The following is a 26,852-nucleotide window of genomic DNA, read 5'->3' on the forward strand; positions in this document are numbered from 1 at the left end:
ACAAAATTATTAAATAAAATACATTTTGAATTTGTACTGCAAATACATAATTTTTTTCTACAACAACCTAATATATTTCTGACAAAATAAATTGGCATACATATAAGTTTAATTAAACAACATTTACTAAATGCAATGTGCATCTCTAAGATATATAATTAATTTGTACAAAACTCATTTTCTTGTACAATTTCTTTCGATCAAAATGAATAAAAAATACAAATAATTTTTATTATTAATATTACAAATTTTTGTAAGACAAAATAATTTGTAATATCAAATCATGCCTTTAGACATCAATCAAATATAAATAATTTAAATCGACCTAAATTAAAATAACCAAGTTAGACGTCACTAATTTTAGTCTACAACCAAACACCACCTTATAGAAGATCCGGCATGCGTTTCAAATTTTATTTTTGAAATGTAAGTTTGCAAACTTGCATTTTGAAAAAGAAACTATTTTTATTCAGAGATGTTTTATTGAGAAACGGTATGAATTTTAAAGCATCCGGTGTAATATGCGCTGCAAATTACGAGGATTGTATTTCTTCCAATTCCTTCAATAAAATAATGTTTTGAATTTAACTGAAAATCTGATGAATTTTTAAAATAAATCGGTATAAAATCAAGTGGTCAAAAAATAATGAAAAATGAATATATAAGAATTAACTTATAAACTTTTTTTATATACCGCTTGATCGATCTATATTAAATTCATTGGAAAATTTATAAACTTAATTAACGTGTAAATATATTGCTCGTGAACTATATCGATCTTGATGGTTTGAATTCTTCCTTAAAAACTAATTCAATGAGTTTTGAAATGAAGCTCATTATGAATTTGATGAGTTTTAACAACGCCTAGTTCTACTCTATCTCGCTTGATGGTGCACAACTAATCTGAGTGCTGCTCAATGACCAGAAAAAAGAAAAAAAAAAAAAAAAAAAAAAAAATTTGAACATTTGCATAGTCAGCGCTTACGTCACCTTCTTTTAGTTAACCATTTACAATCTTAGGTAGTTGGGATTGGATATAATTAATTTTATTTATATGCGAATGGCCAGTTTGTATATTGCTATGAAATATATTCAAGATTGCGACATTTGATTTTAGAGAAACTATTGCGTTGTTCACAAAACTATATTTCAGTTTGACTCGCATTATAGTAGACAAAGATAATTATAAAAGTACAACTGAATTTTAGTTGAGAAAAAATAAAACTCTATCTAGCTATATATATAAAATGCCGAAGTTTTTATAAATACCAAAAAAAAATATAAAATTACGGAATCTACCCACTGTTTGAATGAAATTCGAAAAATACCCAATCCGGTTATCCAATAACCGGATTTGTGACAAATTTCCGGTTAATGGATTCCCGAACTCAAAACAATATATCCGGTTAACCATTCACCAGAAAGTTGTTGTTTTTTTTTTTTTAACAACATATCTGAAAGTTGTATTTTTTTATTATTTTTTTAAAAACAGAAATTTTTTTATTTTTTTTATTTTTTGTATTGAAATATTAGAAATATTGAATATATTTCTTTAAAAATAGATGGAATACAATATAATTTGATTTATTAGAAAGACTGCAACAAATAACCCGGATCAATATTTTTCAGGCTGAATTTTTCGCGGCTGTAAGAAAAAGTAATATATTTCTTTATGTGTTATTGGAAAAAAAATAAAAATACTTAGATTCCGAGTTATTGATCCCGGTTCAAAGGTCACTTCTATGTAATCTAGAAAATATTGTGATCCTTCTAGGACATTTAATTTATGAAAAGTTGTATCTATTTTTGAAAAAAACAAAAACTTTAAGTTATTTAATAATTGTTATTCAAAAAGAATTTTCAAAATAGATACAACTTTGTATAAATTAAATGTCCTAGAAGGATCACAATATTTTATAGATTACATAGAAGTGACTTTTGAACCGGGATCAATAACTCATAATCTAAGCATTTTTATTTTTTTCCAATAACACATAAAGAAATATATTAATTTTTCTTACAGCCGCGAAAAATCCGACCTGAAAAATATTGATCCGGGTTATTTGTTGTAGTCTTTCTAATAAATCAAATTATATTGTATTCCATCTATTTTTAAAGAAATATATTCAATATTTTTAATATTTCAATACAAAAAATAAAAAAAATAAAAAAATTTCTGTTTTTAAAAAAATAATTAAAAAAATACAACTTTCGGATATGTTGTTAAAAAAAAGAAAAAAAAAACAAACAACAACTTTCCGGTGAATGGTTAACCGGATATATTGTTTTGAGTCCGGGAATCCATTAACCGAAAATTTGTCACAAATCCGGTTATTGGACAACCGGATTGGGTATTTTTCGAATTTCATTCAAATAGTGGGTAGATTCCGTAATTTTATATTTTTTTTGGGTATTTATAAAAATTTCAGTATATAATGAGTTCCGAGTGAGAATATGGTAATATACATATTACAAATTGGTTTGTATTATAGATTCATAATTCTATTTCTAAAATTTAAACATTTAATTCAAATTATTCAACATGATATTTCGTATGAAAATCTACTTGGAGATCAAATGTTTCATTTTTTTAGAATTTATGTACTATTTCTCTTAAACAGATAGAAAATCACTTAATCTAAATATTTAGGACCATCCAAAAGTAGTGATTTTTTATCCATCTAAAAAACAATAATTTCTTTTAAAAATATAAAATTTAATCGTCATGTACAGTTGTAACATTTGTATAAGACGACTATATTTAACAGTTCAAATCGACAATTTAAACTTTAAAAAATAAAGGATTGATCCATAATATGAATATTACCATATTCTCACTCATAAATTCCTTGAGCAATTGCATTCCATTTTTCTTAAAAAAGTTAGCGTCTATCACAATTACAACATGTCAACCTAACGAAAAAGCAAGGTCAATCAACTTGGAGAAGATGTGGTGGCAACGATTTTATAGTTCCAAATGAGCATATAAAATGCTGAAAAGAAATGCAAAATTAAAGTCAAGTCTAAGCCTGCTTTTAATAATTTATATCATATAAAATCAAGTCTCGGGTTATTTGCTTTGGAAGCTTCCTGGAAAATCATTCCACGAGGCCACAACTGCCTCCGTGCAAAATGGATCACAAATTATGCTATTTTTTTGTTCAAATGGGAATTATGTTAATCACATATATATTATTTTATAATCTCGCCACTGAATTATTATGGAAGAATTACGTTTAGAACAAATAAATAATGATTGTTGAAATGTATATTATTTAAAATAAAATCAACGGTGAACTACCCAGTTTGTGCGTAGGCGAATTTAGATCCTCATTTAAAAGAAATTTGTTTGATGTGCCTAAGATATAGTGGAATTTCTACAAAATACTACATTTCAACAACTGCCATTGGATTTTTAGATCATTGTTTTTTATTTTATTTTTTCTTCATTCGCGTTCAATATATATATTTTTTTTGTAGTGGTTTGATTTGGTCACAATTTTCTGACCACACTAACAAAATTTTGTATTAGTGAAAATTTATATGAGTACAAAATTTTTAATAACACGTCTTCTTATACTAAAAGAATATTCCAATCTAAATTATTCTTTCCTTTTTAAATGTTCCTGGCCAATTCTAGTCGACCATAAGCACGTTGTTGGAATTAGATCTCTTAGGACTATTAGGAGGTGTTTGGAAAATTGTCATGCACGAATCTTGATGCACGTTGAACAGTCGAGATGTGTATTGGAAATGGAACTGTACTGCCGAGTGCCGACACCTGATTTTATTTGTCAAAACGCGCGCTTCTAGATGTTTTCTCTCCAGATTAAATTTCTGTGGCGAGTACTGATCACATATGATGTGCCGGCTCACTGGTATGCAGAGTCCGAGTTGTAGAACTAGGTGGTCTGAAGCTCACGTAATCTGAGTTAAACTATAAAACTTATTAAATTGATTTTAAATAACAAATTCTTAAACTGTTGAAATTGATCTTATATTTACATGTTTTGCATGTAAAATATTTAAATTTTAAATTAATTTATTATAAAATCAAAAGTTTAAAAAATAATAAAAATTAATACATAAAAATTAGCTCATAAATTTTATTTTTTCACCGTTTGACTTTATGTTAATTTTAATTTGAAAAATCATAAATTTTGTAAAAAAAAAATATCATTTATGAAGTCAATCAGTTTTAACGGTTTAAATTAATTAATAACTTTTGAAATTAAGCTATCTAAGGAATAACAAGAACCTGCTATTCCGATCTCAACCGTTAATCTTTGTTCCATAAATGATAAAGTTACTTTGTTGAAATTCGTGCAAGGAAACGTTTAAACGGTTGGGATCGATCTGTTATTTATAAGAAATAACAGCAGATTTATTTCCCGCTGAGAGAAAACATTAAGTTCTGATCGCTGTTCGGCAACACCTCTTAATCCTAGTTAGAATTAAGTCTTAAGGAAGCTTAAGAAACCGATGTTCGGCTAACTTAAGCAACTAAGGAAGCTAAAGTCACTCTAAAGAGGCTAAAACCTTGTTGCCGAACATACCAAACGAGGTTTAAGAAAGTCTTGCCGAGCAACCTCGTTGTACTTTATTGTCACTAATTAATGTCGTTATCGTGCATTGTGACAGATGGTGATCGAATGCTCTCTCTTTTTGTCGTACATGTCCACACATACACGTGTTTAACCCAGAAGTTTGCTGGTCATATATTTATATACCATCTTTACAAATTAATCATTTGTTTTATTTTTGCTTTGCTACAGATAATACCGACTCAAGTGCATTCATTGATATGGACAGTGACAAGTTTGTAATTCAAAAATAATTTGACAATGTACCAAATGCAAATATAATATAAATATAATTTATAAATAAATTGCTGTTTTATATTATAAACAGTAGATTAAAGTAACGATATTTGTATAAAATAAATAAATAAATTCGTATTATTAATATTGGATTTATTCCGTAGAACTCAACAAAATTGAGTGAAATTAAATAAAAAAAAACAAGTAATCAAATAGGAATACAACGTGAATATTATTCGAAATTATTAATATAAATAAATTCGTATTATTAATATTGGATTTATTCCGTAGAACTCAACAAAATTGAGTGAAATTAAATAAAAAAAAGTAATAAAATAGGAATACAACGTGAATATTATTCGAAATTATTAATATAAATAAATTCATATTATTAATATTGGATTTATTCCGTAGAACTCAACAAAATTGAGTGAAATTAAATAAAAAAAGTAATAAAATAGGAATACAACGTGAATATTATTCGAAATTATTAATATAAATAAATTTGTATTATTAATATTGGATTTATTCCGTAGAACTCAACAAAATTGAGTGAAATTAAATAAAAAAAAACAAGTAATAAAATAGGAATACAACGTGAATATTATTTGAAATTATTGCCATTGTGTGCACAAATGGTGGAGAAAGACAGCCTTTGGCAGTTTAGCTCCAAATCTCCAATCACATCCTGTTTGGATGGAGAGTAGAGGAAGGAATGAGAGATAAAGAATAGAAGGGAATGGAATGGAATAGAAAAGAAGATTAATATATTTAACCTCTTCGTGTTTTGTGTTTTGATGATTAATGATAGAAAATAAATTTAACTTTCATTTCCATTTTATTTCTTATTTGGTTGATTAAAATTTAGGAGGTTAATGAGAAATTCGGTGACTGTTGTAGATTTGAGGAAAAAATCTTGTATGAGAATTATATACGTAAGATATAGAGTTGGGTATTTGTGTGATTTTTTCTAAAAATATTTGTAACAACATTTCTTTCAATCCGTTACACTCCAATTTGGGAGGAAAACTGATTCTATTAATTATAATGATACAAGATTAAACCTTTCACCTCCTGTATCTTTCACCTCCAACATAATTTTATCAACCAAACACGATTCAATGAATTTTTTTTTGTTCCTTTCCATTCCCTCCCTTCCTCTACTCTCCATCCAAACAAGGTGTCAATGTCACAGAATTTACCCCAGGTCAGGTCAGACCAGTTAGCTATAGACACGTCGGATTGCCATCCGACACGAGTCTCTTGGAGTGTGTATCCTCTGAGATATCTCATATTTTGCGTGACCTACGTGTCCGGTACTATTCGGGGATAGCGCAGGGGCCCAATATTGTTTGAGCTTTGAGATTCGTGCAGAACGTCTTTAAACGGTTGAGATTTTCCAAAAAGTCACGCAAAATATGAGATATCTCAGAGATGCGAATTCAGTCTCTCTTTTTTTTTATCATTGAAACGCCCGTAGGCAAAGAATTCAGTTTCTTGAAACACCAATACAAATACCAGTCAAGGAAAGACGCGTTAGGCGACACTGCTGGACAGCTGTCCCTAGAAATAGGCATGAACGCAAGACTCAAGAGTGGCACTATTATATTAAAAAGGATCATCCATCCGATTATTTTGACATTTTGGTATTATCATTCAGATGAGAGCACCCTCAAAGAACTTAGAAAGAACACCTTCAATTATTGATGGAAAAATGACTACCGCAGTAATCTGTTTTATTCGCAAAGAAAGGTACACTACGAAAATTGTTCTGAAAATATGATTATTACCGATTATCTGTGGGTACTGAAGATACCGATGTTGTTAAGCAATTTTATCACACAAATAAAACAAATTCTTATAGTGGTATATTATATAGAGGAGAGTTCAAATGCCTTTCTTTTCTGTGTCTTCATCGTGCCTTTATTTTTAAAAATTTTAATAACTCAAAATTTAAATCTTACATTTCAAAATAAAACCGTTGGATATGAACTACATCATTTTATCTATGCACGTGTAAAAAATTATGGCATTTCAACTTTGTTTTGGTTGTATCTTGAGCTTGTAAAAATGTATACTAATATGGATAATTTATAGACGTTGATTTTTCAACTTATTGATTCATATAAAAGTAAAGAGAAGGATTAAAATGCACCACCATTGATTTTGTGCCCCAATCATACCCCACATCTCTATTTCTGTTTACAAAGTTCAAACAGTCGATCCGAACCGTTCATCTTGTTCTACATATTAAAATGTATATTTTTTGAAATTTTTTTACTATTTTTTTAGATAGGTACAAAATCACTGCATCTGGACCATCCAAAAACAGTGATTTTGTACCTATCTAAAAAAATAGTAAAAAAATTCCAAAAAAATATAAAATTTGGTCTCTAAGCACATTTTAATATGCAGAACAAGATGAACGGTTCGGATCAACTGTTTGAACTTTGTAAACGGAGATAGAGATGTGGGGTATGGTTGGAGCACAAAATCAATGATGTATTTTAACCCTACTCAAAAGGAAAATCAAAATGTTATAATTTTTTATGGACACATACATAAAATAACATAGATCACATCTAACGGTTTTATTTTGACGTTTAAGTTTTAAATTTTGAGTTATTTAAGTTTTTAAAAATGGAGGCATGATGGAGACACAAAAAAGAAAGGCATTTGAACCCTTCTCTATTATATATCTCTTTGTGAACACTAAATAAATCATGTAAGGATACCGATGCTGTTTTTTTTTCCCTTGTTTTGTTTTGTTGTCATTATTTTGCCTTTTTCTTTAAAATAAAATAATAACAGAAAAAAGAAAATATAATGTAGAGAAATACTTTTATAAAATATATAACCACAGAAATAAAAGGAGGACTATTAAAAGTTAAAACAATTAGGGAACATTGTAATATGTAAATTTAGCGGTCTTTCATGAAAATTCTTGTCAAAATAAGCGCAAAACAGAAGTAACAAGGAACAGAATGGTAAGGATAACAAATTAAAGGCAAAATGGAAGCAATGGCACTTATTGTACACCGTGGCAGAAATCCAGATAAAGAAAAAAGTGAATAAAATTAATTTTACAATTATTAAGACTTCCTCTTTTATTCTCTCAAATCTCTTATATCCAGTCATCTATTTAATCTATCAGGCAATGGATATTACAGAAAGAAAGATGCAGAGGCATGACTAAAAAGGAAGGATAAAGTAGGAAAAATATATAAAAATATTAAAAAAAAATGTGGATATCAAATTACTAAAAGCTATTCAAAAATTGAAAAAAGTGCATAAAATATAGACAGATTTAAGAAATGGAACGATACACAAAACTAAAACAAAATATAAAATTCAATAAACAACTGATAGATTGAGTAGAAGCAAAAAATAAAGCAACAAAGAACCTCAACGCTCATCTCAAACAGAGCCACATCTGCAAAATACACACCAGTGATCGATCTTGTTATTGTAATTAAATAGTATGAAAATATTGTAATTGTAAATATAAATGAAGAACTAATTTACCTCTCAGCAATCACACACCAGTGGCTGTGTAATTAAAAACACAAGCAAAGATCCATCCTCCAATTTATTTAGGTCATTTTTGGTCGCGGAGCAAGGGCTGGATTAAATTTCTTACTCCACACTTAATCCATCAAACAAGGAGTAAAATTGATAGAGTAAGTGAAAATAAGATTTGAATTAATCCGGTTTAGCTTACTCCACCAAACATGATTAACTTATTCCACCTTAACTTAGAGTAAACAATTTACTCCACAACCAAACATGACCTTAAGAACTACACCACAACACAAAATTAAGATCAAATGTAAAAAGCTCAGCTTCCAACAAACTTTAAGCTTGCATCTCATAGAAAAAAAAAAGAAAAAAAAAGAAAAAAAAGATGTAAGCCAATCAGATTAAATAGAGTATTCCAGAATAAAAGGCAATCTTTTAATGTGTGCATCAATGGCTCACGTAGAAATAAAGATGCTTCCTAAATATCCGAGACGCAGAGAAAACATTAATAAAAATAACAATAAGTGCAGATAGTTGATATCTGTTTTGTTTTTCCTAATTTTAATATGTAATAAATTTACTTTTCACCTATGTCCATACTGTCACTATAAGACAGTGACAATAGGAACTTTCATGTATGCATTTTCATGCAAAAACCGGACACCTCTGGTGTACCATTAATGAAACTTGGGAGCTTGACTCTCAATTTTTCTCTCAAAAAAAAAAAAAAAACAATAAGTGCAGATAGAGAGAGACATAGACGAACTGAGGTAAAAAAAAGAGGACATTCCGATGGATATCAGATTTATTTTTGGGTTTAATGGGCTTCCCTGCTATCCGAAATGCTTTAAGATTAGTGTACATGAATATTGAAGCAGTTTGTACGGATCTTAAAGAAGATCGGATGGCAGAGGAGCCCATCAGACTCAAAAGATGCAAACAAAACTACTCACAACACGAGCTAGGCTACGTGATGTGTATATTACAAAATAGTCTGTGCTATAAACTCATGTATTAGTTTTTAAAATTCAAATAGATAATCTGAACCGTTAAACTCGATTTGCATATGAAATATATAATTGAAGATTAGATTTTACAATTTTTTATTATTTTTTGAATTACGGATCATCCGAAAGTAATAATTTTCTATCTATTCAAAGAGAAATTTTAAAAAATTTAAAATTTAATCTCTATACACATTTTCATATTAAAATCATACTGAATAGTTCAAATCGACTATTTAAGCATTAAAAATAAATATGAATTAATAACACATGTGGATCTGGAATATGCATATTACCATAGCCTCACCCAGAGAAACATAATCCGTGCCTGATTTAAGCTACCGTCATGCATTAATGGTATTCTCCAAAACCTTATCCAAAAATTATGCTCCATGAAGAAAATTTTATAAATCTCAACCATAATCACACCACTAAGTCTAAAGTTAGGTAGTTAGCTAACAATAGAAAATAAGACTAAAGACTACGCTCAATTATTTTACTTTATTCTTCTTAATATTTGCACCACATTATTGTCCACATACTTCTTTCTACATTTAATCAATTATCTTATAATTGATCAAGAAAAACAAAATAAAATAAATTCATTAAAGCTCTACGGAGTTATTTATTTAATACTAAATTAATAGATAATATTCTTCTTATTATAATATTAAATGCTCCACGGCAATTGGTGAAATTTCACTTGGAAATTTTCTTAGGATAGTTTTTCTTAACATTACGATTTTACTTTATTTCTCTTCATATAATTAATGGTTTCCATTATTTAGTATGTCAAACACTATAATAAATTAAATTTATCAAGAAAAAGTCAAAGAAGGAGCTCCAATTATTTGAAAAAAAAAACACTATCGCTTAATTAATGTCACACTTGCTTAATTTAATACCACAACAGTGGTCATAAATTCATAATCGATCTAATTGACTCCAATTTTATAGTTTTTTTTTTTTTCTATATACAGTTCGATGTGCAATGTCATGCATAATAAAATATAATAATTTCAATACATTTATGTTTTCTTTTTCACTTGTTAAAAAAAAAAAAAAAAATTAAAATGAGCTGGTTCGAAGACACGGAACAAAATTTAGTTGGATATCCGACCAAAATCATCCGCATAAAGATTCGTGCGAAGTTAATTAGAAGAATTTTAAAATGGAAGATTATCCACCGAAATCTCCGTACGCATCGAACAAGCTCGGCCGACACTCAAATTCATTTAATTTTCACTTTTCCGTGTGTTTCAAAATCCCAATAGCGACTTGTAATTTGAGTTTTTTCTTATTTTTAGTAATTCAAAAATTCATTGATAAACGTTCTTTTCGATGCCCCATAAAACAAACGCAGCATTGCTGTCGATAGCACCTCTTCTCCCGATTCACTTTGAAACGAACAAAACAAAATTTACCTATTTAACCGAATAATAAAACTCAAATAACAAATTTTATATACACATAATTAATTATTACCAGTTCTGATGTCCTATCTCCTATGCACACTTGTTCCGAAATCACAAATTTCCCCAGTTATCAAACTCTCAAATTCAAAAAATTATCAACCAAGTAATCAACAAAAAATATAACCATTAAGCGGTTAAGCTCTCTCGCTTCCTCCTCCGTCTCTCTCTCTTTTCATAAAATCCAACCCCTCTCTTCCCCCTCTGCACCCCCCCATTTTTAGCTCTATATAAACGAGCACGACTATTGAGGTGGATCTAACGAACCGCACGATCGCCGGTTCTATGATTAAGAGCCAGGTGCGTTTTGTACTTCTCAACACTGTCTTTGTTTTGCATTAACGAAACATTCTTCGCGCTATCCCCAATTTCTCTTCTGATCACCAATCACATTCAACTTTGAAGAAACGGTGAAAAAAAATTCAAATGTGAAAACTCATCAGTCGCATACATAATACAAGGAAGAATCGGTGTATATCGAACACAAGGTGATTCTCTCACGATTCAAGCGGTTCTTTCGGCCAAAACCAAAACGGAGCTTTGGGAAATCGCGTAATAATCGGATCCAAGCTGCTCATCATATCCATAAACAAACCCTAACAGAAGTTGCTAGATTTCGTTATTGAGCTTCAAATTGGGAAACCATACGAGTTTTCAATTTCCTAAACTTGTAATGATGCATGGTATTTTTGTAATTTAGCTAAAATTTGGGAAATACAGCTAACTCTGAATCACTGGAGCTGCATAATTCCCTTAATTTGCTTTCTTTATACCAGCTTATTGAATCATTGGTAGAAAGTACAAACTGGGATAATCTCAAATTTATAAAATTTCTTCTCTAATATTAACACTTCTTTCATTCTTTTAGCTAAATTACAAAAGTCAAAACTACATTTCTTCCATTCTTTTAATTTTTTTCCCACCAACTTTCAATCGATCAAATCTACTCATTCTAACTTGCTGTCTCAACAATTTCAGGCACTCTCTTAAACTGGAATCAGCAACAATGCTCACACAATAATCCAAAACTGAGACCGGGATCTTGAAATGGTGAGAACCGGCAGAAGGAAGAGGGACCGGCTGAGGTGGAGTAAGCTCTACACCTTCTCTTGCCTCCGGCCAAGCGCCCAGTTTGACCAGTCAGACACAGTCAATGCCTCCTTAGGTGGGCCCGGTTTCTCCCGTGTGGTGCATTGCAACCAACCCCGTCTCCACCGGCAAAAGCCCCTTAAATACCCCACTAATTATGTCTCTACCACCAAATACAACATTCTTACCTTCCTTCCCAAGGCCATTTTTGAACAATTTAGACGGGTTGCAAATATTTACTTTTTGTTGGCTGCGATTTTATCGCTTACACCTGTTACGCCTTTCTCAGCTGTGAGTATGATCGCACCTCTTGCCTTTGTGGTTGGCCTCTCCATGGCAAAAGAAGCATTAGAGGACTGGAGGCGGTTCATACAAGACATGAAGATGAACAGCCGTAAGGTTGCTGTTCACAAATCGGAGGGGCGTTTTGGGTACAAACATTGGCAAAGGTTACGGGTTGGGGATGTGGTAAAGGTTGAAAAGGACCAGTTCTTTCCAGCTGATTTGCTTCTCTTATCTTCTAGTTATGAAGATGGTATATGCTATGTAGAGACCATGAATTTAGACGGTGAAACAAATTTAAAAGTGAAGAGGTCACTAGAGGTGACCTTACCATTAGATGAAGATGAAGCATTTAAGGATTTTAGAGGGATAATTCGATGTGAGGACCCAAACCCAAACTTGTACACTTTTGTGGGTAATTTTGAATATGAACGACAAGTCTATGCGCTTGACCCGAACCAAATTCTTTTGCGGGACTCAAAATTGAGAAATACACAGTACATATATGGCGTGGTTTTTTTTACAGGGCATGAAACCAAGGTTATGCAAAATTCAACTGATTCACCATCAAAAAGGAGTCGTATAGAAAAAAAGATGGATAAGATCATTTATGTCTTGTTCAGTGTCCTTGTGTTGATATCTCTGATTAGCTCAATCGGTTTTGCTGTAAACACAAAATATTATATGCCGCATTGGTGGTTTTTGGAGCCCAAAAACACTAACAATTTGTACAACCCGGATAAGCCGGCTCTCTCAGGACTGTTCCATTTAATTACGGCCTTGATTCTTTATGGATACCTTATACCGATCTCATTATATGTCTCAATTGAGGTGGTGAAAGTTCTACAAGCCATGTTCATTAACCAAGATTTGCACATGTATGATGAGGAAACTGGTATCCCAGCACAAGCCCGTACCTCAAATTTGAATGAGGAGCTTGGGCAGGTACACACCATCTTGTCAGACAAAACCGGTACACTAACATGTAACCAGATGGACTTCTTGAAGTGCTCAATTGCAGGTGTCTCTTATGGGGTAGGTTCAACTGAGGTTGAAATTGCAGCTGCTAAGCATATGGCGTCAGATAGTGGCTTGGGTAAGCTTTTAGAGAAGCATGTTTTATACTTTTATTCTTTTGTGCACCTGCCAGGTAAAATTCCCAATAAGGTTCTCATTCATGTATAATTTCATCAACTTGTGCACAAAGCCTTAGACATTTTTCTGTTCTTTGCAAATCACACTTAATGATAATTACATTTAAGATGAAAATATGTCTTTTCAGTACTTGCTGATAGAATTTCAACAGAAATGACTGTCGTGTAGAGAAAGTACATTTAATCCAAAATTGGACTATTTTACCCTTCTTCTGATGAATGCTCCTACAGTTACTGTTGTAGCAATATGGTTATCTTAAACTTGGCTTAACATTCTTTCAATCAATTGATTTCTTAGTTTCACACAACCTCAAAATTGCATGTTAAGTTGCAAGCACGATGATGTGGGTTTAGCTTTCAAGTGCAATAACAATGGATATATATTGCAGTAGTAGGGTTCAAATGCCTCATGTGCCTCACGTCCTTTTATCCGTTATCAAAATCCAAACAGTCGATCTGAACCCCTCAACGTGATCTTCATATTATAACGTGCTTGGAGACCAAATTTTATAATTTTTGGAATTTGTTTTACTATTTTTTTAGATAGGTACAAAATCACTGTTTTTGGATGGTCCAGAATCTTCTTCAAAACAGTGAATATGTACCTATGTGAAAAAATATTATTTTTTTTCCAAAAAAGATAAAATTTGGTCTCCAAGCACATTTTAATATGACGATCAGGTTGAGCGGCTCGGATCGATCTTTTGGACTTTGAAAACAGAGATAAAGATGTGAGGCACGATTGAGGCATGAAAGAAATGAGGCATTTGAACCCTGCTTATATTGCAGAAAGGTAGTTATATATACTAGAATAAAAAAATAAAAAAAAACAGATAATCTTGCTTTATGTACACTAGCACAAACACAAGTACGAAGTCACCCAATAAATGCATCTTCTAAAAGAATTTACTCTTGCAGGTATGTCTGAAATTGAAATTGAACCGACAACTCCTATGACCCCCACCTTTGAGAGGGTTAGAAAGTCTACAATAAAGGGGTTTAACTTTGAGGATGATAGATTAATGAATGGGAATTGGACACAGGAACCAAATTCCGGTACGATTTTAATGTTCTTTAGGATTCTTGCTCTGTGCCACACGGCTATACCCGAGTTAAATGAGGGGACGGGTGGATTCACCTATGAAGCGGAGTCACCTGATGAGGGTGCATTCTTAGTGGCTGCTAGAGAGTTTGGGTTTGAGTTTTGCAAGAGGACGCAGTCTAGTGTGTTTGTCAGAGAGAGGTACTCTCCTGCTGATGACCCTGTTGAAAGGTAATGTCAACTACCTCTGTAGGTAGATAGTTGTGTTAACTCTTTATATGCATTTGGGTCTGTAAAGTTGATTCCGGCTACTATGCTTATATAAGTATCGATGCAACTTTTGCTTATAAGTCATTTTTGCAATTTCAAAGTTCAAACAGTCAATCCGAACCATATAACCTGTTCTCCATATTAAAATGTTTTTGGAGACCAAATTTTACATTTTTTTTGAATATTTTACTATTTTCTTTGAATTTTTTAATCATTGTTTTTCAGAAATGCTAGCCATCAAGAAAACAGTGATTTTCTACCTATCTAAAAAAATAGTAAAAAGTTTCCACTTGTAAATTCTTTTGTTTTTCTTTCTTTTTTGAACTTTCGTAAATTTAGCCATTTCTGTTAATTAAGGCTGGTGTCTAATTCCTTTTGGCATGGACTGATGCCAACAATGGTACACACATCCTTTAGCAATGAAGGTCAGAAATCAGAAATATAGTGTAGGATGTAAACACAGTATAACTTCACATGATTTTTTTTTTTCTGTATTATAACTCAGGGAATTCAAAGTTCTCAATCTGTTGGAATTCAATAGCAAAAGAAAGAGAATGTCAGTGATTGTCCGAGACGAATCTGGCCAAACTCTTCTTCTATGCAAAGGAGCTGACAGGTACGAGTATCTTGATTACTGATACCTAAAATTTACAAGATACATTGCATAAAACATCTTTTGCTGTGTGTAAAATGAAACAGTATCATATTTGAGAGGCTCTCTAAAAATGGGAGAAAATATGAGGTGGAGACTACAAGGCATCTGAGCGAGTATGGGGAGGCGGGTCTACGTACTTTGGCGCTTTCCTATAGAGTATTGGAGGAATCTGAATATTTAGCATGGAACGGAGAGTTTGTTAAAGCAAAAACTTCAATAGGGGCCGATAGAGATGCTCAGCTCGAGCGTGTCGCTGAGTTGATGGAGAAGGAATTAATTCTTGTGGGGGCTACAGCTGTAGAGGATAAATTGCAAAGAGGAGTAAGTAGTGCTTTACTGGTTTTCACAAACATACTGTACAAACATACTATAAGGGTTGATAATTTCCTTATCTTTTTCTTATTTCTGAATTGAGCATTTTTCTCCTCTTTATTTAATTCATTTTGAGAAAAAGATATTGAATTGTAAGTCAAAAGTTGTATACACTCAAGTTAGATTTGTTAGATGCCAGGATACAACCAAAGGGATCGAGTTCTGTAGTGCTAATTGTCTTTACTCAGTATGGAGTACATAATTGGTTGCATCAGATATTTATTTATAAGATAACCTTTTTTTTGTCTTTTCAGGTGCCGCAGTGTGTAGATAAGTTGGCTCAAGCTGGTCTCAAGATCTGGGTTCTGACGGGTGATAAGATGGAAACTGCGATTAACATTGGGTACTTTCAATATAAAAAATTAGTTGGCAAATTCATACAACCTATTAGTCTGGGGTCATAATTTTGAGTATACACTCTCAATCATACCACCGCTTTGCAAATTTGCTCAAGTGAAATTGACTGTAGTATCTTTCATCAGTGAAAGAGATGACTCTTATGAATCTTATTTTGCAAGTGAACTTAATTATGTGAGTATCATAAAACATTTTGTACTAATATTTGGTCTTGTGGTATTTAATCCATTACAAGGTCTTTCTTTGAACTCATTATTCACATTTGTCTTTTTCAGATATGCTTGCAGCTTACTTAGGCAAGGCATGAAACAAATATGCCTATCGACAGCACCCAGCGATCCAACACAACAGGATGCTAAAAAGGTGCAAATTTGTGTATATCTCTACTTTTGTTTAAGTTGTTGTAAGAAAAGGGTGGGGTCCATATGTTCCATCTTTGGAGGAATACCTAATTGCATCAATGTCGTTGTGAGCCAAGGAAAAATACCCGTCTTGAGTATTTATGGGTGCATCATGGATTATCACACCAGTACCAGAGTTTGTTCCAGTATAGTTCACCAGCTCAGTAAAACAGTTTCTATTGAAAATTATCTAAATGAATCAAACAAACCATGCTGCCTTTCTAGTCCAGAAAAGAATGAAAAGAACACAAAAGATAAAGTGGAGGGTTCAAATTCCTCCATTGTTTGTGCCTCCATTTTCATAACTACAATACAACAACAACCAAGCCTTTAGTCCCAAACAAGTTGGGGTAGGCTAGAAATGAAACCCAATAGTAGTCACAAATTCAAGGTAGATAGTAATAGAATAGTAAAATAAAAAATAATAATAATAGTAGTAGCAGCAGTAGTAGTACTAATAGTAATGACGGTACCATTAATAACAGTAATAATACTAATAATTATTTAAAATTTAAAATGCCAAAATAAAACCAGTAGATATGATCTATATAATTGTCCCTATGGACATGTAAAAAATCATGACATTTCGATTTTGTTTTGATTATTATCAAGAGCTTGCAAAAATACACTTAATATGAATAAATTTTGGACGTTGATTTTTCAACTTATTGATTCATATAAAATCAACATCGAAAAGTGATAATTTATTACGTGCATGTAGAGAAATAATATAGGTCACATCTAACGGTTTTATTTTGACATATAAATTTTAGAATTTTTTTTATTAAAAATTGAAAGTCGAGGCACGATGGAGGCACAAAAAATCAGAGGCATTTGAAACCTCCTCAAAGAGAAATTATTAAATTTATATTATATAGTACTAGAGACCAGGCATCAAATTAGATATCAAACCACCAAATTTCCAATAACAAACCAAAATGCTAAAACACAAGAAAATGCGAGGGTAAATGAGCAGAAAGGTAGACAAGGTTCAGACCCGGTTCTCTGTTACCTGTAATTGATAGAATAAGAGACGTTTCCTGTTATAATTATACTATTTTTCATACCTTCCATTGCTTAAAAATCAACCACAACTATCCATGCAATTGCTACCCCAAAAAGTGAGAAAACTGGGTTTCGGCCTAGAGAGAGTAGGTAGGTAGGCTAGAGTAGAATTGCAAAGACACAAACAAGGAAACTTTAGAAGCGGTAGATTTTTCTTTTGTCTGAGCAGGCAGCGGAGGAGAACCTCTCCCTCCAGATCTCCAATGCCCTCCAGATGGTCAAGCTTGAGCGGGACCCGCATGCTGCCTTTGCTTTAATTATAGACGGGAAGGCTCTGACCCATGCCCTCCATGATGACATGAAGTCTCGGTTTCTTGAACTTGCCATCGACTGTGCCTCTGTCATCTGCTGCCGTGTATCCCCCAAACAGAAGGCTCTGGTATCATTCAATAAAACACCTTGCTCATATATAACCTTAGAGTAGGATCCAAATGCCTCGTGTCTTTCATGCCTCACTTGCGCCTCATATCTTTTATCTCCGTTTTCAAAGTCCAAACCTTCGACCGAACCAATCAACATGATCTCCATATTAAAATGTGTTTGGAGACCAAAATTTGTACTTTTTGGATTTTTTTATTATTATTATTTTTAGATAGGTACAAAATCACTGTATCTGGACCATCCAAAAACAGTGGTTTTGTACCTATCTAAAAATAATAGTAAAAGAAGTTCCAAAATAATATAAAATTTGATCTCCAAGCACATTTTAATATGGAGATCATGTTGAGAGGTTCGGATCGATTGTTTGGACTTTAAAAATGGAGATAAGGATGTGAGGCATGACAGACATGAAGCATTTGAACTCTCCTCATAACATTATTGGTTTTAATATTAATTACAAAACAGTATGTGCTCTTTGCTGGTTGGTTTATAATACAGCAGAGGTTTATTAGTTTTGATATTTATTACAAACTGGGATTAAGAAAAAATGCTTCACTACTTTTATTTCCTCTTTGGTAGCTGTATATTATTTTTTACTTCAAATAATTTATTTTTTTGTTGTGTTTTGATTTTCTCAGGTGACGAGGCTTGTGAAGGAAGGCACGGGGAAAACAACACTAGCAATAGGAGATGGTGCAAATGATGTTGGCATGATTCAAGAAGCTGATATCGGTGTGGGTATAAGTGGCGTGGAAGGAATGCAGGTAAATATTATAACTACAATTTTAAGGAAAGTTGCAATTGCCAACTTCTTATGTGAGCATCACTATTTGGTTCAAATGTATCTCAACTTCAATTGTGAGTTCAAAGATGCAATTTTTTGCAAATTAGTATTGAAATTCTTCCTTGATTTTGAAGTCATGTGATTGTTGCTCCAATTGAGATTCCAACATACCTAAAACGTGCATGTTCAAAGCCAACTATTCTTGTAATGTGAAACTATACAACAACAACAACAACCAAGCCTTTAGTCCCAAACAAGTTGGGGTAGGCTTGAAATGAAACCCAATCATAATCACAGAGTCAAGGTAGATAGTAATAAAATAATAATAATTCTTATGTTCATTTATTTACCTGTCTGTTTACATATCTATTTATTATTTGCTCAGGCTGTTATGGCTAGTGACTTTGCTATTTCCCAGTTTCGGTATCTTGAGCAGCTTCTTGTTGTACATGGCCACTGGTGCTACAAAAGGATTGCTCAAATGGTATAAACTTGGTAAATATACCGTTTATTTGTGGGTGTGTACCACCCAGAGTTGAACTCCTCTAATGCTCGTTTTAAAATGTTTTTTTTTTCTAATGATGAACAGATATGCTACTTCTTCTACAAAAACATAGCCTTTGGCTTGACAATATTCTACTTTGAGGCTTATACTGGATTCTCTGGCCAATCAGTATATGATGACTGGTACATGCTTCTCTTCAATGTGGTGCTCACATCTTTACCAGTTATATCTCTTGGTGCTTTTGAGCAAGATGTCTCCTCAGAAGTTTGTTTACAGGTAATGCCTTGATGCATCCTTGCCAGTAAATGAGGAAAGGATAAAAAACAAACCTAAATAGTTAATGCAAATCAAACTATATCTATAAAAAATCAGTGCAGAATTTCCATATGATTGTTTTGCGTCCATGAATTAGCACAATTGTTCTAAAATTGACCTCAAGCTTTAATAATTTTATAAAGAGCGGTAAAAAAGTGCCCTAGAATCAGGGTATACTCATTTGAGCTACAAATATTATTTAATAGAACTTAAAATTGAATTTTCGTGTTCTAAATCCTTTCAAACTTTAAGCACTAAAATAACCCTGAATTTTTTCTTTGGTACACAGTTTCCTGCCCTGTACCAGCAGGGCCCAAAGAATCTGTTCTTTGACTGGTACCGCATCCTTGGGTGGATGGGCAATGGCCTCTACTCCTCTCTGGTTTTATACTTCCTCTCCATTTCAATCTTCTCCAGTAAGTCTGCCTTCCGTGCCGATGGTCAAACTGCTGACATGGCAGGTGTAGGTACTGCCATGTTCACATGCATTATCTGGGCTGTAAATATCCAAATCGCACTCACCATGTCCCATTTTACTTGGATTCAACATCTCTTTGTCTGGGGCAGTATTGCATCCTGGTACCTGTTCCTCCTTGCATACGGCACTGCCTCTCCATTGATATCTGGCAACGCATTTAAAATACTGGTAGAAGCATTAGGTCCAGCAGCCATATACTGGGTTTCTACCCTTTTGATTGCAGTTGTTTGTAATTTACCATATTTGGTACACATCTCGTATCAGCGGGCATGCAACCCATTGGATCACCATGTGATACAGGAAATCAAGTATTATAAAAAGGATTTAGAGGATTGCGACATGTGGAAGAGAGAGAGGACAAAGGCGCGGCAAAAAACAAAAGTAGGATTTACGGCCAGGGTTGAGGCAAAAATTAGGCATTTGAAGGGTAGATTGCATAAAAAACTTCCATCTATTACTATTCAAACAGTTTCTTAAGGTTTTTGCACTCTTGGATCACCGTAGTTTTGAGACCCTTCAATTGGTATAGTTTTTTGTTTTAGATTTTTTTTCTTTAATTTGTAATTTTTTTTTGCAGTTCTTGATGCCATATCCTTTTTGGTTACTATTATTGTTATTACTTTCATTTGGGTTTTGGTTATAGAAATTGAAGGGCATGGCCATTGTATATTATAGTGCTTGTTCATATGCGGTTCTACTATTTGAATAGTTAATAATGCATGTATATTTACAGTTTTGCCTCTCAACAAGTTATTTAGATACGCTTTTTACTTCTTTATTGATTTTTGAAGTCTCGCGTTGTTTTAATTTTTTAGTTTATTATTTTTTTTATTTGGTTGGCATAAATATATTATAAAGCGGTTTTGATTATGTTCTTGGGATGATTGTTGGTGAAATGGTGAGAGGTGACTTATTGCTGTCAATGAAATGAAATGAGTGTCAATTGAGCCACAAATGAAGAATCTACAAGGAATAAAGTGGCTATTTCTGGGCATCACAGTTTCACATCACTACATCAACCTTCGGTGGAATAACGTTCGTCACTTCTCATCTATTCCTGGTCTCTGGTGTTCTTGTTCTTGTTCCGCGTTATTCCTTTCACTTTTCTTTTTCCAGATTCTCTCTCCATGATTTCGTTCTGTATTATTTGTACTAATGGTTTAAAGTAGTCGGATCATTCGTTTCGCATTTCTTTTACCAGATTTTCCATCTCTTCACGTTTTCTTTCTCTGTTATTTATGCTAATGATTTAAAATATAATTTGTAAATACATATGCGATTACCGCGTCATTGGTTTCACATTTCCTTTACCAGATTCTCCTTCTCTTCACGTTTTCTTTCTGTGTTATTTGTGCTTATGATTTAAAATACTGTTTTTAATATATGTGCGGTTAGTTGTTACTGTATAACACATTACAGATGTATATGCGGAAGAATATGCGAATATATATTTTAAAATTTTCAAATCTTATAAATTAAATAATTAAAGAAATGTAGTCGAAAGGAATATATACTATTAAACTTTAAAATTCTTTAAATGATAAATAATATATCATTAATTTCATATGCTAATTAACTACGATACAAAATTAACAAAATTTAGTCTGTCATCTCTTCACACAAACTTCTTCATAAACATGTGCAGTCACATTTTAAAACACAGATTTATGCCTTCCATTACTTACCTTCTTTTCTTTGTTTTATTTTATAAGATGAGGAACTAGTTGAGCGTGAATTTGCTACAAATTAAATTAATGATTTGGTTATTTTGTCAATACCATGTAGTATTACTTTTTTTAATTTTATTAAAGAGTTTTGTTACATCTCGGTATTTTTTAAATCTACATTTCCCTGAATCATGTAGTATTATTTAACTATAAAGTTCCGGAAAAAAAAGTTGTAATGATTCATATTCTTCTTTTTTTATCAGTAAATAATATAAGAATAGTAAATTACTATAGTTAGTTTTTTTGTTTCTCGATGGAATTAACATAAAGATAAGGATGTTATGTTTTTTCAATTGATTTAACCGTTTGAAAGTGCTAGTGCCTGAAATTTATGTCACACCCTGAGGCTGTGAGTGTGAGGCACTTCATCGTCCGAATTCAAATTCGATCCGTAAGTTATAAAGGAGGCGATAACTCCTTTAATGGGACCCTTTGACTGTGTATGCGTTAATGCGTCTGCACAAACCTCAGAGAGCCTATATCTCAAAAGCTACATCGGGTTATTCTGTGGCGCAGTTTCCATTACCCCTGTGTGGTAATGTGTTACAAAAAAGGGTCATTACTCATTACTCATTAGTGTGGGCTTCAACAATTTATAGAGGGATAAAAATCATAAAATGATGTTGATTATTGGCTCAACTGTGAAGAATTTTCTTTATAAGCCATAATTAATAAAAATATTTTTATGAAACCAACATGATTATTATTTTTATTTTTTATCAAATTATTCAATCTATCCATTTTTTTGGTAGGAATTCAATTATTGCCCCTTCCGGTTACTAAATAACCTGACAAACCCCTCATTTATGGTAATTTAATCACCGGAGAAAAATTGTCCGGTTACTAAATAACCGAAAAGAAACCCTTTGTCCAGTTATTTAGTAACCGGATCAAGTCTAGCTATATGGTAATGTAACAATTATTTTATTAAAATGTAACACTAAAGTTCATGGCAGTTTGTGTAATAAACACTAAAGTTCATGCCAATTTCAGCTACAAGTCTGCAAAAATGAATAGATTGAGTAATTTGATATTTTTTGGGTATTAATAAAAAATTCGGAAAATAAAGCAATTAAGTTAGTTTGGTAAAAAAAAATTATTTATGGTTTCTAAAACACATATGGAAGCACAAGGATACGCCTCAGAAAAAACAAAAATAGAATGAGAACTTTAAAAGGGTAGTTTTGTAATTGCATGTTAGATTTCGTCTATAAATTCAATTTACTGGGTGGGATACCATATTAATCATTTGCGCCTTTTCCTTTGAATCTGATTTTTTGCAAATAGCGAAGCGCGAGAGAGAGAACGAGAAAATAATGGCGGAAGAAGGTATTGTTATCGGTTGCCACACCATCGATGCATACAAGCAACACATGCAACAAGCCAAGGGGGCAAAGAAATTGGTAATTATTTGCTAAATTAATGAATCCTTTCTTCTGATTTTTTTTTTCTTATATATGTTCTACTGGAATATTTCCAGTACAATACGCTACAGCAGTTAAATTACCAGAATATATTTTTTTTAACACTCCACAACCACAATACATTGTTACATGCATCTAGTAGGTTTACATAGATTAGGGTTTGTATTTATATGTGCAATAATTAATTAATGCTAGCTGCTCTTAAATTTAGGCATTCATATGCCGATTAAGTTGTGAAAAAATCATTCAGATATATTGTTTGAAATTGGATTAATTATTTCCAAGATTTGAGTCTGATATAACTTTCGAGTAACTATTGGGAGATAAAATAAATATGCATATTGCATCTTTCTCAGTAGTTGCTTATTAAAATCAATTTGTCGAACTGATTTCAGGTTGTGATCGACTTCACTGCCTCATGGTGCGGGCCATGCCGCATCATCGCTCCGGTTTTTGCCGAGTTTGCCAAGAAATACCCTCATGTTGTTTTCCTCAAAGTTGACGTCGATGAGCTTGAGGTAACTTTTTTATACTAATTACCCTAATTTAGTCTACAGATAAATCTCTAATGTTTGCCAAAATTAATTTTGTGTTAATTTGTTGGGGTCCTTGTGTGTGTAAGAAGCATGGGCAGGAAAAACTGTCTGTTAATTCTCAAAATGCATTTATCTTCCAGAAATAACCATATTTTAGAAAAGAAAACAGTTATATTAATTCCCTACGAATACTTAGGAAATTACATCACATCATTAAAAGTTGGAAAAATAAGGCATTACATTTTAATTTATCAAGACCAAAAGAAGAGGTGATAAATCATGCTTGTCCTCAAATCAGAGATTAATAAAGGAAACAATATCAAAACAAATCAGAGATTATGCTTGTCCCAAAATGAGGCATTCCCCTTCGCAAATTTTGCTTGCATAAATTAATCAACATCATAACAAACCAATCAGTGCTCAGGGCTTTCTGTTACTGATTCGCTATAGTTAAACAATAGTTCGTTCTTCCCTTGTGTCTTCTTTTTCTTCAAAGATTTTGTGGACAATTTCAGTTTTATATTATTTTTTTTTTGGGGAAAAAAAAACCATAATCCCACTTCATTTCTATATGAAACTGTAACTTACATAGCAGTTGAATTAATCCTATATGAACTCCAAATACTACTTACCCCTAGCTTACAAAAAAAAAAACCTGGAATTTTGGTCTCAGCACCCACACTGACACACACAACAGCTTCCTTGACAGAATAGTCAACAAAATTCTCAAATATACCAGTTAACTGGTATAATAAACCGGTACAGGAGCAACATGCTAATTGTATCATTCTCAGCATTAACACAGTTTCCACAAACTCAATCCCTCCCTACTTTCAGTTTTAATTGTAATTAAGCCATTAAATAACTGCTTATGCATTTCTTTATAGGCTGTCGCAAAAGAGTGGGAGATAGAGGCAATGCCAAGCTTTATTTTTGTGAAGGATGGCAACAAGATTGACAAGTTCGTCGGTGCGAAGAAAGAAGAAGTGCAAAAAAGGATTGAGCTGCACGCTGCTTGTTGAATAAATTTCTATTGTACTTGCTAAATCATATCATGTGGGATATATAATAAGTTGTGGAATAATGTAAGAGTTGGGTCTCTTAGCAGATTATATTATGACTTAATTTGAGAGTGAGAGTTATTCAAGTAAAATATCGTGTGGTAGATTGTTTGGAAGTATGTTTGATGTTTTATAATATTTTTCATTTCCTAATTAGTTACCTTTAATAGTATGGTAATTTTCTAATTAGTTCATCATTGGACTCTAATATGAGACGATAAAGATATTTCTAGGTTGGGAAACTGAATAGATCTGTCAACAGTTCGTAAGAAATAAATCTTTTAAGAAAATGATTAGTTTCAATTTTCTGTATAATATAGTTATCATCAGTGTAGAATAAATGACAAATGCGTATGGACTGATGCAAATTGTCAATAGGAGTTTGGGCCTGAAGTTGAGAATTTGGTCCAGTAGCAACTTTTGGTAGGAGTCTAACCACTTTTAAATTTACTTTGAATTTTAGTTAATTAATGTAATAAGGAAACTATCTAAAGTCAAAGACTCAAAAACTATACAATTGCGGAGCAGACAGACCGGATCCCCTGCGATCAGAGGTTAAGTATTCCCATTTAGGGTTGTAATTAGATATGCTATTACTAATTTTACTTTTATAGTATTGATAACTTTGAAAGTTTGTCGTTGTCAGTTTTTTTTTGTTTGATAAAAAGACAAGGTTCATCTTCATTGAAGAAAGTTAAATTATACAATTAATACTATTTTGTTATGCAATTAAACCTAGAGATACCTAAGTACTAAGTCCCAACAAAAAGCAAAGTCAGACACACGGCTTACCAAACAGAAAAGATACCACATAGTCAACATAGACACAGTCACTGATATAAGCCTCACAAAGGGGCTGAGGGATAGTAAGTCAAAAGCAAAATTTGGCTTGTCAACCACTCCAAACTGTTCTGCAATGGTGTTTATCATCAATGGATGATCTGATCACTAGGTGGAGCATAAACCATCATCTGCTCCCAATATCTTCAACAGTGCCTCCTTCCATCATGTCGTCAGGGTGCCAACTGGCAAGAGGCACATCATCCATGTTTATTGGCATCCAAAGTGCAATTGAGTCATTCACAATTACTTTCACATTGCCTGACCAGTATTGAACAAGAGAGATAATTAGAAAGAGTATTTGTCTATGAGAATTTTTTTCTTACCATTTGTAAAGCACACCTCATTCCTAAGTTTCCACAATGTCCAGCAAACTGCACTGCAAACAATCAACAAAGCAATTTTTCGAGAATATGGTAATTGTCTAGCAAAGTGAATGACATCAGAAAGTTTTGACCAATGAGAACTAACTGATTGACATGCTCCCATATAAAACCAGATTTGTTTTGTAAAAGGACAGGTAAAGAACAAGTGCTGTATTGATTCAGGTTGGGTGCAAAAGTGACAAGTATTACATCCTTGCCATCCTCTTTTGAGCAAATTATCTTTTGTAAGGATCCTATTTTTATAAGCTAACCACATAAAAATTCTGATCTTGATAAGAATGGATAGGTTCCACCAAAGCATGACATTTCTAGGTTTAATACTCCTAAAATTTAGAAATTTATATAAGAAACTAACTGTAAAAGTTCATTTTGAATCCCATCTCCAACTAAGTTTATCTTCAGAGTGGGTAAATGATAATTGACTTATGATATAAAGAAGTTCTAACCATTCATTGTATATCACACCAAATAAAGATCTATTAAAAGTAATCGCATAACTTTAAGAGTTAACTACCAGTTGTAAAGAGATGTCAGGATTGGTACATATTTCATATAAGTATGGATATTTGGATGCCATATAACAATTCTGGTACCAAAGATCATGCCAAAACAGAACTGAAGTATATTTCCCATGGTCGTAAGTAATACAAGTCTGTCCTAGCTGTTTCAAAGAGGTTATGACCTTCCAAAAGCCTGACTTAGATTCACTTGTTGTACCTGAATATTTGTGCAAAATCATATGTTTCCATGCACTAAAGTAAGAATGATCTTTAAATTTCCATAACCATTTCATAAGGAGGGATATATTCATCTGTTTGAGATCTAGTATTCATAAACCACCAAATTATTTAGCTAAACATGTAGTTTGCCAATTGATTAGGGAATATTTTTTCCTACTCGTGGTCTCTTGCCA

The 26,852-nt window shown here is 32.4% G+C and overlaps 2 protein-coding genes across 5 annotated transcripts; both read left to right on the forward strand.

Annotated features, from left to right (window-relative positions):
• The first annotated feature begins 10,947 nt into the window (after window positions 1–10,947).
• Window positions 10,948–20,708, forward strand: LOC144574676 (putative phospholipid-transporting ATPase 4). 3 transcript variants are annotated; one of them, XM_078324691.1, is made up of 12 exons: window positions 10,948–11,115; window positions 11,794–13,282; window positions 14,259–14,613; window positions 15,158–15,268; window positions 15,352–15,628; window positions 15,934–16,022; window positions 16,312–16,399; window positions 17,672–17,881; window positions 18,522–18,647; window positions 19,053–19,151; window positions 19,257–19,448; window positions 19,777–20,708. In XM_078324691.1, the coding sequence occupies exons 2-12, from the start codon at window positions 11,863–11,865 to the stop codon at window positions 20,440–20,442; spliced, it is 3,633 nt and encodes a 1,210-aa protein (XP_078180817.1). In that variant the 5' UTR covers window positions 10,948–11,115; window positions 11,794–11,862; the 3' UTR covers window positions 20,443–20,708. The 3 variants fall into 3 exon arrangements, with proteins under 3 accessions (XP_078180817.1, XP_078180815.1, XP_078180816.1); XM_078324689.1 differs by having other exon boundaries at window positions 10,965–11,115; window positions 17,651–17,881; XM_078324690.1 differs by lacking the exon at window positions 10,948–11,115 and adding an exon at window positions 11,207–11,303 and having other exon boundaries at window positions 17,651–17,881.
• On the forward strand, window positions 18,765–24,867 carry LOC144574682 (thioredoxin H-type 1-like). 2 transcript variants are annotated; one of them, XM_078324698.1, is made up of 4 exons: window positions 18,765–18,773; window positions 22,980–23,095; window positions 23,512–23,634; window positions 24,540–24,867. In XM_078324698.1, exons 2-4 carry the CDS (start codon window positions 23,009–23,011, stop codon window positions 24,672–24,674), a joined length of 345 nt encoding a protein of 114 aa, XP_078180824.1. In that variant the 5' UTR covers window positions 18,765–18,773; window positions 22,980–23,008; the 3' UTR covers window positions 24,675–24,867. The 2 variants fall into 2 exon arrangements, with proteins under 2 accessions (XP_078180824.1, XP_078180823.1); XM_078324697.1 differs by lacking the exon at window positions 18,765–18,773 and having other exon boundaries at window positions 22,932–23,095.
• The last annotated feature ends 1,985 nt before the right edge of the window (window positions 24,868–26,852 follow it).

The sequence above is a fragment of the Carex rostrata genome, chromosome 23, assembly GCF_964058835.1.
Source record: "Carex rostrata chromosome 23, lpCarRost1.2, whole genome shotgun sequence".
In the NCBI taxonomy this organism is placed as follows: Eukaryota; Viridiplantae; Streptophyta; class Magnoliopsida; order Poales; family Cyperaceae; genus Carex; species Carex rostrata.

What these genes read in the sequence shown, in the direction of transcription:
- LOC144574676 (XM_078324689.1), top strand. Translation starts at nt 11,863, where the DNA reads ATGGTGAGAACCGGCAGAAGGAAGAGGGACCGGCTGAGGTGGAGTAAG. An exon ending in GGCGTCAGATAGTGGCTTGG is followed by an intron (nt 13,283 to 14,258) that starts GTAAGCTTTTAG and finishes TTACTCTTGCAG; the next exon opens with GTATGTCTGAAATTGAAATT. An exon ending in CCCCCAAACAGAAGGCTCTG is followed by an intron (nt 17,882 to 18,521) that starts GTATCATTCAAT and finishes TGATTTTCTCAG; the next exon opens with GTGACGAGGCTTGTGAAGGA.
- LOC144574682 (XM_078324698.1), top strand. Translation starts at nt 23,009, where the DNA reads ATGGCGGAAGAAGGTATTGTTATCGGTTGCCACACCATCGATGCATAC. An exon ending in CCAAGGGGGCAAAGAAATTG is followed by an intron (nt 23,096 to 23,511) that starts GTAATTATTTGC and finishes AACTGATTTCAG; the next exon opens with GTTGTGATCGACTTCACTGC. An exon ending in TTGACGTCGATGAGCTTGAG is followed by an intron (nt 23,635 to 24,539) that starts GTAACTTTTTTA and finishes ATTTCTTTATAG; the next exon opens with GCTGTCGCAAAAGAGTGGGA.